Genomic DNA, 13,043 nt, shown 5'->3' with positions numbered 1-13,043 from the left:
GAAACTTTGAATGATCAGATGCGTCTGATGAACCTGTAAACTTTCTCCTTCTATAGAGGAATATTAAATATCTTTTTCTTATACACCTTGAAACGAAACAGGCTGCCTTTATTGAATTTTAGCTCGAACAACTCGCCTTAATAAATACAATATATACAAAATATAGAATATATAACATGTTCTTCAATGTACTTCAAATCTCCCCCCCCCCCCCAAAAAAAAACATACTGCAAAAAACAAATTAATTACTAAAAAACTGCAAACCAGTGTTAATTTTGGCAGGCTATTTTACATTTAGGCCGCGTTCGTAAATTCGCTCTGAGAGCGCCAGAGCCTCTAGTCCAATCAAATGACTTGACGTTGAACTCAGTGTGCACTTCGGCAAATTCACGAACGCGGCCTTAGTCTTAGTCTTGTGACGCCTCCCACTCTGCCTGCTGCCTATTGGCTGTTCTGTTGTTTCCTTTAGGAGCCTTGGCAGAGTGGGGAGGGCGTCGGCCTAACTAGTGTCACCTGGGTTTGGGGAGTTGAGGATATAAATGGTGGGTTTGTCCTCAGCTCTCTCTCTCTCTCTCTCTCTCTCTCTCTCTCTCTCTCTCTCTCTCTCTCTCTCTCTCTCTCTCTCTCTCTCTCTCTTCCATTTACCCTTCTTCCATCTAGGGTCCTGTTGAGGTCTCTGGTTACCTGGGTTTTGGGCCTCCTGTTTTTACACTACATACATACACCCCTCACACACACACAACACACATTTTACACTCATTCACTCATGGCATACACTACTGATTCTTATCCATATTCTTATACATACCAGTAGGTTATTTAGCTTAATTTGCTTTATTAGGTTAATAAAAATAATTTTCTAAGTTAAACACGTGTGGACTCCTTTCTGTTTGCCGCTACCTTCGGGTTTGTGACAGTCTTCAGACGAAGATGCACATTAGTTTTAGTCATCAACGAACATTTGACTAAAATGTGTGTGTGTGTCTGTTGTAAACTAAAACTACACTAAAATGTTTTCAGTTTTTCGTGAGCTAAAACTAAAGAAGGATCAAAATAACTAAATGTGACTAAAAACGAATGTGCATCTTTGTCTAAAGACTAAGACTAAATTTAAAAAAAAGTAAAATAGCCTTCCAAAATCAACACGGCAGCAAACCAACGATTGGAGATGATGTGAACGCTGGAGGGCAGCGCTGTTGGTTTCAGCTCCGGCCTTTTGCAGCGGTTGTGGCTTCTTTACGGCGGCTGCTGTGGTGGATGAAGGACTTCTCCTCCCACTTGTTGGGGGGCAGCATGTGGGCCCCGTTATGGATACACAGGATGGTCATCTCCTCCGCATACTGGAGGTTGGCCAGGAGCTGGAGACACACACACACACACACACACACACGTGAATTTACATGTATACACAGACAGACAGACACGTGAATTTACATGAACAGACACACAGACACAGACACAGACACAGACACACACACACACACACACACACACACACACACACACACACACACACACACACACACACACACAGGTAACTCACCTTGGGTGTGATAAAGAAGTACTGAGAGGTGGTCTCCTTGCATGCGGTCCTGACCACGATGTCAAACACTCTCCTCTCGTTGACCGGGTCCATACCCTGGTGGAGGAGATGGACATCTATCAGAACCCTCCCTATTGTTCCATCTCTAGCTGGCTGCGTTCGTAAAAATCGCTCTGAGAGCGCCTGAGCGCACACTGGGTTCAACATCATAAAGGGACCACGTAATCTGATTGGTCAAGAGGCATTCCATGAGTGCTGATCAGATTCCTGAGGGAATTTACGAACGCAGCCTATCAGAACCCTCTGTATTACTCCATGTCCTGCAGGCAGGTGTGTGGGTGGAGGGCAGAGTCAACTCCACCTACGGGACTGGCGTAGGGCAGGAGTGTGTGTGTGAGTGTGTGTGTGTGTGTGGGTGTATTGCTTCAGGGAGTGATTCAGCATGTGTCTGTTACACCATGTTCCATGGTATTTGGTTATTACAAATTGTAGGAAGCAGCAGCAGTGGTGTGTGTGTGTGTGTGTTCTAATCCAACCTTTTGTAGTGTAGAGCCAGAAGAACAAAAACAAATGCTTCACTGTCAAGCAGGGCGCTGTATATATACACACTCACGCAACACTTTATTAGGAACACTACACTAACACTGAGTAGGGCCTCCCTTTGCTCTCAGAACAACCTCAATTCTTCATGGCCTTGATTCTACAAGACAAGAAACATTCCTTTGAGATTCTGGTCCATGATGACATGATTGCATTTCAGGTGCACTGTCAAGTTGTCACAGAGACAGACAGACACACACCCTGTGTGTGTGTGTGTGTGTGTGTGTGTGTGTGTGTGTGTGTGTGGTACCTGGTTGATCTCGTCCACCACTCTGAAGGGGTGTGTGTCTGTCTGTCTCTCTGTGTGTGTATGTCTCTGTATGTGTGTGTGTGTGTGTGTGTGTGTGTGTGTGTGTGTGTGTGTGTGTGTGTGAGTGTGAGTGTGAGTGTGTGTGTGTGTGTGTGTGTGTGTGTGTGTGTGTGGTACCTGGTTGATCTCGTCCACCAATCTGAAGGGGTGTGTGTCTGTCTGTCTCTGTGCGTGTGTGTGTGTGTGTGTGTGTGTGTGTGTGTGTGTGGTACCTGGTTAATGTCGTCCACCACTCTGAAGGGGTGTGTGTCTGTCTGTCTCTGTGCGTGTGTGTGTGATTGTGTGTGTGTGCGTGTGTCTGTCTCTGTGTGTGTGTGTGTGTGTGTGTGTGTGTGTCTGTCTCTGTGTGTGTGTGTGTGTGTGTGTGTGTGTGTCTGTGTGTGTGTGTGTGGTACCTGGTTGATCTCGTCCACCACTCTGAAGGGGTGTGTGTCTGTCTGTCTCTCTGTGTGTGTATGTCTCTGTATGTGTCTGTCTCTGTGTGTGCGTGTGAGTGTGTGTGTGTGGTACCTGGTTGATCTCGTCCACCACTCTGAAGGGGCAGCGGTTCAGCTCCTGCAGGGCCATGAGGTAGAGCATGGTGGACACACTGCGCTCCCCGCCGCTCTGGTGGTGGGCCGTCAGCTCGTGCAGCTCCGTGTTGTTACGGAACTTCACCCGGATACGGATGCCGTATTTGTCGTACTCCTCCTGCAGGGGACAGACCTGAGTCACACACACACACACACACACACATGGCACCTCTCTGCTGCTACCAGTGTTAACTCATTCAGTGCCGAGAGGGTGAATAAAGTCAGTCTCCCAAATTGTCAATGTTCTTGAGTGCCATGGGGTGACTGTATTCACCAGAGATGCATAAATGATGATGGTTTATTTTGTAGCCAATCAAAGCATTGTTGCTAGGTAGTAAGTAGTAAGTAAGCCTTGAGAACCAATGGTTCTCGAGCCTAACGGACCCGTAGGCGGCAGGAGCCTATCTCCTGTTTCCGTAGCGTGAGGTGGCTTGATGTACAAGTACAAGTACACCCCCTGGACATGACGCTGGTATGTCGTAGGGTCTTACCCCCAATCCAACCCTTAATGCTGAGTGCCAAGCAGGGAGGCATCGGGTACCATCTATATATTCTTTGGTATGACTCCAGGGCCGGGGATCGAACTCACGACCTCCCAATCTCAGGGCGGACATCTCTAACCGCAAAGGCCACTGAGCTGGTAAAACAAAACATTGTTGCTAGGTTGTTGCTAGGTAAACACCACATAAAACACTTGGCACTCGAGGTGGTGAGTGTTCCGGAATTCTTTGGCAGTTGGTGAGTTAAAGAATCAATTTGAACCCCCTCGGGTTGTTCCTGGGTCTCCTATAAACATTTCTCTGGGTCGTGAGTCAGTCCCCAAATGGCCTCCACTCTCTCGTTTCATCTAAACATACACCTACCCTGTTGTTGAGTTCATCGCCTATCTCCCTAAACAACAGATGGTCTTTGCCAAGGACAAAGTCGATAAAGCTGTGTGTTTCTGCTCTGGAAGAAAAAAAGTGAGCTATGCCTTCTCTCTCCGAAAAACAAGGGTTGACTGTTAAATTGATTCTGTTTTAATAAACGTATTTGACAGATGTTTGACTGCACGTCTCTTCTCCTTTTCTCTGGAGCCAGACACCAGCTCCAATGACTGGTGGAGTGTGGCTAGCACTCCCAGACAGACAGAGAGGAAGGAGGAGATAGTTCTCCTTTATCACACCGATACAGAGGGTCAAAGAGGGTGTGTATGTGTATGTGTGTGTGTGTGTGTGTGTGTGTGTGTGTGCGTGTGTGTGTGTGGTTAGTGTGCATACCTCGCTCTCAGAGTGCAGGTCCACCTCCCCGGCACACTGCATGGAGCGGAAGAAAGCACTGAACTTCTCATTGATCTGTTCCACCAGCTGCTTCAGAGGGTTCAACCAAAGCTCCTTCGCCTGAGTGTGTGTATGTGTGTGTGAGTGTGTGTGTGTGTGTGTGTGTGTGTGTGTGTGAGTGTGTGCGTGTGTGTGTGTGCGCCACACAGAGAGGGAGAGGGGGGGAAAGAGGAGAAGAGAGAAAAAGAGAGAAACAACATTTAGATTTTAGCCAGGAAACTACACAGATATCATACACGCACACACACACACACACACACACACACACACAGCAGGGTGGTGTGTGTAGTGACCTCTGATATGTTCTGTCTGTAGGTGTCCAGGGCGTTGCTCCGGTCCTCTAACTCCTTCTCCAGGCTCTTGATCTCCTGCTCTCTCCTGTTGTACTCATCCACCACCTGGGGGAGGAGGGACACCTGTCATACTCACACAAACACTGCTCCTCTCTCACACACACACACACACACACACACACACACACACACACACACACACACACACACTCCTCCTCTCTTTTACACACACACACTCCTCATTTCTTCCTCTCTCTCCTGTTGTACTCATCCACCACCTGGGAGGAGGGGACACCACATCTGTCACTCACACACACACACATACACACACACACACACACACACACTCCTTTTTTCCTCTATCCATCACCTCAAACCCCCCCCCCCCCCGGGACACCACATCTGTCACCTACACACACAGACAACTACTTTTTTCCTCTCTCCATCACCTCAAAATGTCCCCCCCCCCCCCTTTCATCTCTCTCCCTCTCCCTCTCACGTACGTTTTCGCTGAGGCCGGTGACGCATTCTGCTCTGGCCCTCTCCTCGTTCAGCCTGGCATCGATCTCATCCAGGGAGGTGGGCAGCTGGCTGAAGGCCTGGGGAACACAAGACAAGATGAATGGATGGAGGAGTAAATGGATTAACTCATTAAGAATTAATTCATTAATTAATTATAGGGGTAGTGGTGGCCTGGCGGATACTGAGTTGGTCTGGTGATCCGAAGGTCATGAGTTCAAATCCCACCTGGGAACACCAACACTTAGTGTGATCTTGAGTAAGGCACTTGTTGGGGCGGCTGTGGTGCAGGAGGTAGAGCCACGTGTCTAATGATCGCAAGGTTGGCAGATCGGCGGTTCGAGCCCCGGCTGGCCACATGTCAAAGTGTCCTTGGGCAAGACACTGAACCCCAAATTGCTCCCAGTGAGCGGGTGTGTGAATGTGTGTGTGGATGGGTGAATGAGAGGCCGTTGTAAAGTGCTTTGGATAAAGGCGCTATATAAGTGCAATCCATTTAAATGGTAAACATTTTGTTAATATTGAGTTTTTATTGAGTTAATGAAATACAGTCACAGCCCAAAATATTGCACTTCCATCAGAGAATGCACCACTTCTCCCAGAAAAATGTTGCAACACCAAAGCATTTGAAATTGCAACAATTTCCTGGGAGTAGAGGTGCATTATCTAACTAGGTGCCAATCCTTTTTTCCTTTTTTTTTTAGATCTGTGTGGAATGATATCAGATTTGGCTTTTTTTCTCTGCTTTTTTTGTGTTGTTCCAATGAAAACAAAATAAATAAACATGTGAATAGCAAAGCATATGTAATTGCAACAATCTTCCGGGAGAAGTGATGCATTATCTGACTGTGATGATGTGTTGAAGCCAAGGGCGAAATAGTCAGTCACACATTGGGGGGGGACACTTTGGGGGGAAGCCTCTCTATCCAACGAATATGCTCTTCACCAAACATTAACCAAACTCTCTCCTTTTACAATTACCGGTTCTTAAATAATGAAGCTTTCAACAGCACTACTACAGGTATGTTACTCTTGCTACCTGTTCAGCCTGCCTGCTCTGACCTCCTTTGTTGCTGCATACTCATCCTGCCTGCTCACCTCACCTTCCCTGATGTTTCCAAATACCTGAAATTCCAAATGATTAGGTCAGAAACACCCCAAACCAGCCAAATGTCCAGATAACACCAATCAAAACTCTTCTATTTCCCCAGTCTGATTCTACATTTAACCTGCTTCACATTTTTTTTTCTCTGAATGAAACATATATACTATTAGCTTTATATCAAGGTCTTTGTGCGATTTCACATTATGTCATAAACACCTTAACACTTAACAGGTGGAGAGGGGTATTCTGTAGTAGGCCTATCCCTTTAATGACTTGCCTCAGCATCCACCCTACTGTCCCTCACATCTCTCTGACTCTCCGCCTCTGCTCAGACTCACTAAAATAAACTGACCCTGTGCATGTCCGGGGGCACGGCCACCTCCCCTGGGTCCATGTTGCAGATCTCCCGGGCCCGCCGCATCAGGTGCTTACAGGTGTCCGTCAAACGGGCCTTCCACTGCTCCAGCTGGTTGTACACTTGCTGGCACACGCACACACACACACGCACAGTTAACACTCATTATTTCTGTGTCAGACCGTGGGAGTGTGATGAGATGGCGTGTGTAAGACACTGTGTGTGTGTGTGTGTGTGTGTGTGTGTGTGCGTGTGACCTCCTGACCTCTAGGGTCCTGTGCTCGGCCGAGCCGTCCCTGCAGTCGTTCTCCAGCTTGCTCTTCTCTGCCGTCAGGCTCACAGTCTCCAGAGTCATGTACACCTTCTCCATGCTCAGCATGGCCCTCGACTAGGAGAGGAGGAGGGAGGGAGGGAGGGAGAGAGAGAGGGAGGGAGGGAGAGGGGAGGGAGAGAGGGAGGGAGGGAGGGAGGGAAGGAGGGAGGGAGGGAGGGAGGGGGTAGGGTAGGAGAAGCGGAACACATGAATGTGTGAATGCTGTACGTGTGTATCATTAGAAGACACGCCTATAAACTCCAGACCTACTGTAGGAGCCACAGTGGTGAGGTGTGTGTGTGTGTGTGTGTGTGTGAGTGTGTGTGTGTGTGTGTGTCCGCGTGCGTATCTGAGCCCTGCTCCATGACCCAGACGTACCTTCATGTGGGTCATGAACTCGGCCACGATGGCCACCTTCTGGGTGTTGACGGTGGAGACCCGGGCGCTGGTGTCCTCCTCAGCCTTCCTCAGGTCAATACCACCCTGCTCCATCTGTCTCAGACTAGAGAGAGGGGGGGGGGAGGGAGGGAGGGGGAGGACAGAGAGGACAGGGAGGGAGGGAGGGAGGAGAGGACAGGGAGGGGAGGGAGGGAAAGGACAGGACAGGGAGGGAGGGATGGGAGGACAGAAAGAGAGGACAGGGAGGGATGGAGGGAGGGAGGAGAGGACAGAGAGAGAGGGGGGTATAGAATAAATACGACAAACACTTTCATGTGAAGACACATTGGTTGTGTTCCAAAATGCGTTCTATGCGATCTAGAGTGTATACCACATACTGATATGTATAGTATAGAATAGTATAGTATAGTCCATCTGTGTGTGTGTGTGTGTGTGTGTGTGTGTGTGTGTGAGCATGATATCTGTGTAGTTTTCTTCCTGGCTTATCTTCCTGGCGCGCTCCTGCATGGCGCCCACCTGGGCGTCGATGGCCTGCATGTTGGTCCCAATCGCCTGACCGACCGCAGCACGGGGGTCAAAGGTTAACTTCACTTCACCTGTGTAACCTTATACTTTAGCTGATCATGTCGTCGTCGTCCCCCCGAGCCCCCCCGCCCGTCCTTCCGTCTCACTTTCCCTCCCCCAGTCGCCCCCTCCCTCCTTCCTTGCCCCAGTCCCTCCCTCCCTCCCTCAGTCCCTACCTCCCTCCCTCCCTCTCCCTCCCCCAGTCTCTCCCTCCCCTCCTCCCTCCCTCGCAGAGTCCCCCCCTCCCTCCCTCCTTCCTTCCCCCAGTCCCCCACTCCCTCCCTCCTTCCCTCGCCGAGTCCCCCCCTCCCTCCCTCCTTCCTTCCCCCAGTCCCTACCTCCCTCCCTCTCTCCCTCCCCCAGTCTCTCCCTCCCTCCCTCCCCCAGTCCCTCCCTCCCCTCCCCCCCAGTCCCTCCCTCTGATCTGCTCCTCCCTCCCCCAGTCCCTCTCTCCCTCCCCTCCTCCTACCTCCCTCCCTCCCCTCCTCCCTCCACCTCCACCTCCCTGCGTTTCTCCTCCGCGTCCACGGCCAGCATGAGCCACTGGGAGGGCCTGATAGCTGAGTTACTGGTGCTGGTATGGTTGGAGTAGACAGAGCGCTTCAGAGAGTACTTCTCGTCCGCCGTGTAAAGCACCTTCAGATAGGGCTCCTGTATCACCTGGGAGACAGAGAGGGAGACAGGGAGGGAGACAGGGAGGGAGACAGGGAGACAGGGAGTTGGGGAGAGAGAGAGAGTTATCTGTCTGTTTATTTACACTTTAGGAGTACTTTTACTGTAAAGCACTTTGGTTGACAAGTGTCATGTGCTATATAAATAAACCGCTACCCACGGTTTATTTATTTTTTGGGCCGCTACCCACACGTTTAGCTGTGTTACTCATTCCACGAATGCATGATCCTTACAAGTTGTACCTTGTAAAGGTGACTAATCAGGCTTTCCAACGATATAAAATACAATACCAATTGGTATTATTAAAGGGGAGGAAGAATCGACTGAAATAACGTTTCCAAACTTTTTTTTGAGGAGTTTACATTTGATTGATTGATTGATTGTCCTCCAATTTCTACCTCCACCAGCCTCCCCTGCGGCTCCCTCAGAGACCTACCGTCTTGATCATGGACTTGGTCTCAACCATCCCCACGGGGACGTCATGCACCTTGTACTGGTTGCAGAGGTAGCTCATGACCTCGTCAGGGGCGTCGAAGAGCTCGCGCAGGTACGAGAAGAAGCCGAAATGCCTGGAACACCAAGAACAAGGCCGCAAAACAGGCGGTTAACTCACCAACCGCCAAAGAATTCCGGAACACTCACCACCTAGAGTGCCACGTGTTTTATGTGGGGTTGGTGTTAGGTGTGGTAGCCTGTTGAGGGTTAGGGTCGGGGTTAAAGCGCTGACCTCAGGGACTCGAGGGGTCGAGAGGGGGGTCGGTTGGCACAGGACTCCTCTGGGGCGTTGATGGCGTTCACCCTCAGGTTCTGCTTGTCACGGCACTGAGGACGGAGCAGGTTTATTTAACATTTTACACCAAGTAGAGAGCTCAGAAGCCTGGGTCAAAAATGCAGTTGGTTTGCAAGTCTTTTATGTGGTGTTTACCTAGCAACAGTACTTTGATTGGCTCCAAAATTAAGCATCATCATTTATTTTATTATCCCTCCCCCAGTCCCTACCTTCCTCCCTCCCTCTCTCCCTCAGTCCCTCCCTCCCCTCCTTCCTTCCCCCAGTCCCTCCCTCCCTCCTTCCCCCAGTCCCTACCTTCCTCCCCCCTCCCCCCCAGTCTCTCCCTCCCTCCTCTCCTCCCTCCCTCCCCCAGTCCCTCTCTCCCCTCCTCCCCCAGTCCCCCCCTCCCACCTCACCCTGACCTGCTCCTCCAGCCTGAGTTTCTCCTCCCTCCCTCCCCCAGTCCCATTTTTGTTGAATAAAGTCACCCTTGGCCCTCTAGTGACATTCTAATTGCAATTTTTTTGGCTTCACAGAGTACATTTTGTTGAACCACTTCACCTCTCTATACTGAATATGTTTCCTTTTCGTCAGTTGAAAAATAATAATAATAATAATAATAATAATAATAATAATTTTCCCTTCAGGGCTCAACCGTAGTACACTGGTCTGTGAACCCTGACCTCTGACCCCTGCTCTCACCTCCGTGAGGAACATCTCCATGTCGTCCTTCCTCTGGAAGACGAAGGAGCACAGTTCGTTGAAGCTGATGTGGTTCTCCACGTACTTGGCGAAACGAGCCTCGCGGACGTTGATCTGAGGAGGAAGGGGAGGGGTCAATCAGTCTGAACTCAGGAAGGAGTCACAGGGGAGGGGTCAATCAGTCTGAACTACAGGAAGGAGTCACAGGGGAGGGGTCAATCAGTCTGAACTACAGGAAGGAGTCACAGGGGAGGGGTCAATCAGTCTGAACTCCAGGAAGGAGTCACAGGGGAGGGTTCAATCAGTCTGAACTCCAGATAGGAGTCACAGGGGAGGGGTCAATCAGTCTGAACTACAGGAAGGAGTCACAGGGGAGGGTTCAATCAGTCTGAACTACAGGAAGGAGTCACAGGGGAGGGGTCAATCAGTCTGAACTCCAGGAAGGAGTCACAGGGGAGGGGTCAATCAGTCTGAACTACAGGAAGGAGTCACAGGGGAGGAGTCAATCAGTCTGAACTACAGGAAGGAGTCACAGGGGAGGGTTCAATCAGTCTGAACTACAGGAAGGAGTCACAGGGGAGGGGTCAATCAGTCTGAACTCCAGGAAGGAGTCACAGGGGAGGGTTCAATCAGTCTTTGGGCCGGGTTCACAGACGAGGCCTAAGCCTAATCCTAGACTAAAAAGCATCTTCAATGGGGATTTTTTACATTGAAAGTGTGATGTAGTCCAGGACTAGGATTAACCCTTGTCTGTGAAACCAGCCCTTGGTGTTGTAGCTAGCGCGGCCGGTAGGTCGTGAGTATGATCACCGCTCAGGGCAAGCTACTCTGCTCTGCCCCGCCGTTCTCCCACAGTAATACGAGTGCTACTCTGTGCTCTCACCACTAGCAACTAGCAGCATGGGTTCATAGAGGTGGTTCTGTGATCTCACCACTAGCAACTAGCAGCATGGGTTCATAGAGGTGGTTCTGTGATCTCACCACTAGCAACTAGCAGCATGGGTTCATAGAGGTGGTTCTGTGATCTCACCACTAGCAACTAGCAGCATGGGTTCATAGAGGTGGATCTCTGCTCTCACCACTAGCAGCATGGGTTCATAGAGGTGGTTCTGTGATCTCACCACTAGCAGCATGGGTTCATAGACGTTGCCGGCGAAGATTTTTCTGTTCTGCCTCAGCCACTGGAGGGCAGCGTAGGTGTCCCTGGAGCGCCCCCTCAGCTTCTCCTCCTTAATGTTCATCATGTCGTCCAGGCTCCGCAGCTTGTTCCTCAACACTAGGAGAGAATGAACAGTTTATTCCTCAACACTAGGAGAGAGAGACAGCTTGTTATATAACAGATATGCTCCAAAACAATGCAATGTGTCCTCTCACTCCATACAATAGGCTAGGCGACAGTCCAGTGCCTCACTCTAACTCACGGGTAGCTTGGTAGGCTACCACTAGCTAGCCTTTAGCTTATCACCTCTGCTCTACCACTGACGTTAGCCAGCTAGCTAAATACACTTGTCATGCAATATTGAATTCATGAATGCGAGCAAACACTCACTGGCTATCGCATTACATTACAGTCATTTAGCTGACGCTTCGCCAGAACTCACACTTTTCGTTATCGATTTTTATCGATTTAATCGATTCGTTGTTGCAGCCCTAGATGTCATAAAACACCCCTTTGTCAGCAGACATTCTTTCAGAGCCAAAAAGCCTAACCCTAAAGCCCCTTTTCCACTATCGTGCCAGCCCGGGTCGGGTCAGGTCGGTTCGGCTCGCTTCTTTAGCTCCCCTTCGATACCAGGGTCTAAATTTAGACCCGGAACCTTTTTGCCAGGCTGCGTGTGACGTGTGACGCTGCACACCGTTGATTGGTCAATGGAAATCGTCATCCCATGTTCATAGATTTCTTCACTAACCGCCATCTTGAAATACCACATTCGCTCTTGGAAAATGTCACTACAGTTTCTGTAATAGCTTATTAATAAAGATTAGAAAAATTATGCTGACTATCGTATTATCTTAGTTTAATGTTATTTCAATGCATCATAGAACTTTTATTTACAACAAGCATAACACAAAAATCGCTATTATGCACCGTCTTTGCCCGTGAATAACACCGGCTGTGAATGTGGTAGAAACACAATACTCCTTTGCTAACTTCACCATCGGTATACGGTCATTTTGAGCCCTTAACCACCGCGCTGACACCCCGAGAAGTTATGCTTTTAACCGTAAACTCAATGAACCGGGAGTTCACCCGGCCGCTGCTGCTTGCAGCACCGCTTGCTGCTGGTTGAAAGTCCCGTTGACAGCGGGGGCAGAGAAACGTTTTAACAGGGAATTCGCTCCGCGTTGTCGACGGTGATAGGAGTGTAGGATCGATACCATTCAAATGGTTTTGGATTCCCTGTCCTCTCCTCTATCCGGACACGTTGGAATTGTTATCCTAACCCACGGTAATCCAAAGTTATTAACCCGCAAAGCACCGCTTTCTGCTGGATGAAACTCCTGTTGACAGCGGGGGCAGAGAATATTTCTACCCGGGAATTCGCTCCGCGCTGTCGACGGTGATAGGAGTGTAGGATCGATACCATTCAAATGGTTTTGGATTCGAATTGTATTTGAATTGTTATCCTAACCCACGGTAAACCGAAGTTATTAACCCGCAAAGGGCACCGTGTTTGTCCGTGAATAACACGGCACACAATGATACTACAGTTCATAAAGCAGACAAGTGAAGGCAGTGGTTTTAAGGGTTCAAAAAACATGACTATTATGTGTACATAGCTTCCTCTCTCTCTTTCTCTTTCTCTCCAAAAAAATCACGGTTAGTAATATGTGACGCGATCTGGTGGAATGACCAAGGAGGGGGCAAAGTAATTTTTCTGTTTTTTACATATGCTTAAACTACAGATTGTAAGCTTTCAAATGATGTGTCATACATAGACATCGGGGGAAAATGTAAGACAACATGAGTATTTGAAACTTGTTAACCCTGAAAACTAAATCCTGAG

General features: G+C 49.3%; 1 protein-coding gene across 1 annotated transcript in view; it reads right to left on the bottom strand.

Moving 5' to 3' along the window:
• Positions 1–1,202: 1,202 nt before the first annotated feature.
• LOC308164015 (structural maintenance of chromosomes protein 5-like) overlaps positions 1,203–13,043 on the bottom strand; it is a gene marked incomplete at both ends in the record, with an annotated part of 31,038 nt that continues 19,197 nt past the window's right edge. Inside the window, 15 exons of the mRNA XM_080538181.1 lie at positions 1,203–1,358; positions 1,544–1,639; positions 2,964–3,143; positions 4,285–4,404; positions 4,638–4,742; positions 5,141–5,236; positions 6,614–6,742; positions 6,882–7,004; positions 7,308–7,431; positions 7,783–7,880; positions 8,388–8,552; positions 9,001–9,133; positions 9,292–9,386; positions 10,036–10,149; positions 11,157–11,311. Of these exons, the coding sequence (XP_080394307.1) occupies positions 1,203–1,358; positions 1,544–1,639; positions 2,964–3,143; positions 4,285–4,404; positions 4,638–4,742; positions 5,141–5,236; positions 6,614–6,742; positions 6,882–7,004; positions 7,308–7,431; positions 7,783–7,880; positions 8,388–8,552; positions 9,001–9,133; positions 9,292–9,386; positions 10,036–10,149; positions 11,157–11,311 (1,889 nt within the window). The remainder of the gene's footprint in view (positions 1,359–1,543; positions 1,640–2,963; positions 3,144–4,284; positions 4,405–4,637; positions 4,743–5,140; positions 5,237–6,613; positions 6,743–6,881; positions 7,005–7,307; positions 7,432–7,782; positions 7,881–8,387; positions 8,553–9,000; positions 9,134–9,291; positions 9,387–10,035; positions 10,150–11,156; positions 11,312–13,043) is intronic.

Source organism: Nansenia antarctica (genome assembly GCF_963989245.1).
Source record: "Nansenia antarctica genome assembly, chromosome: 8".
In the NCBI taxonomy this organism is placed as follows: domain Eukaryota; kingdom Metazoa; phylum Chordata; class Actinopteri; order Argentiniformes; family Microstomatidae; genus Nansenia; species Nansenia antarctica.
Note: the sequence above shows the minus strand (reverse complement) of the source record. Positions and strands in the feature narration are given on the sequence as shown.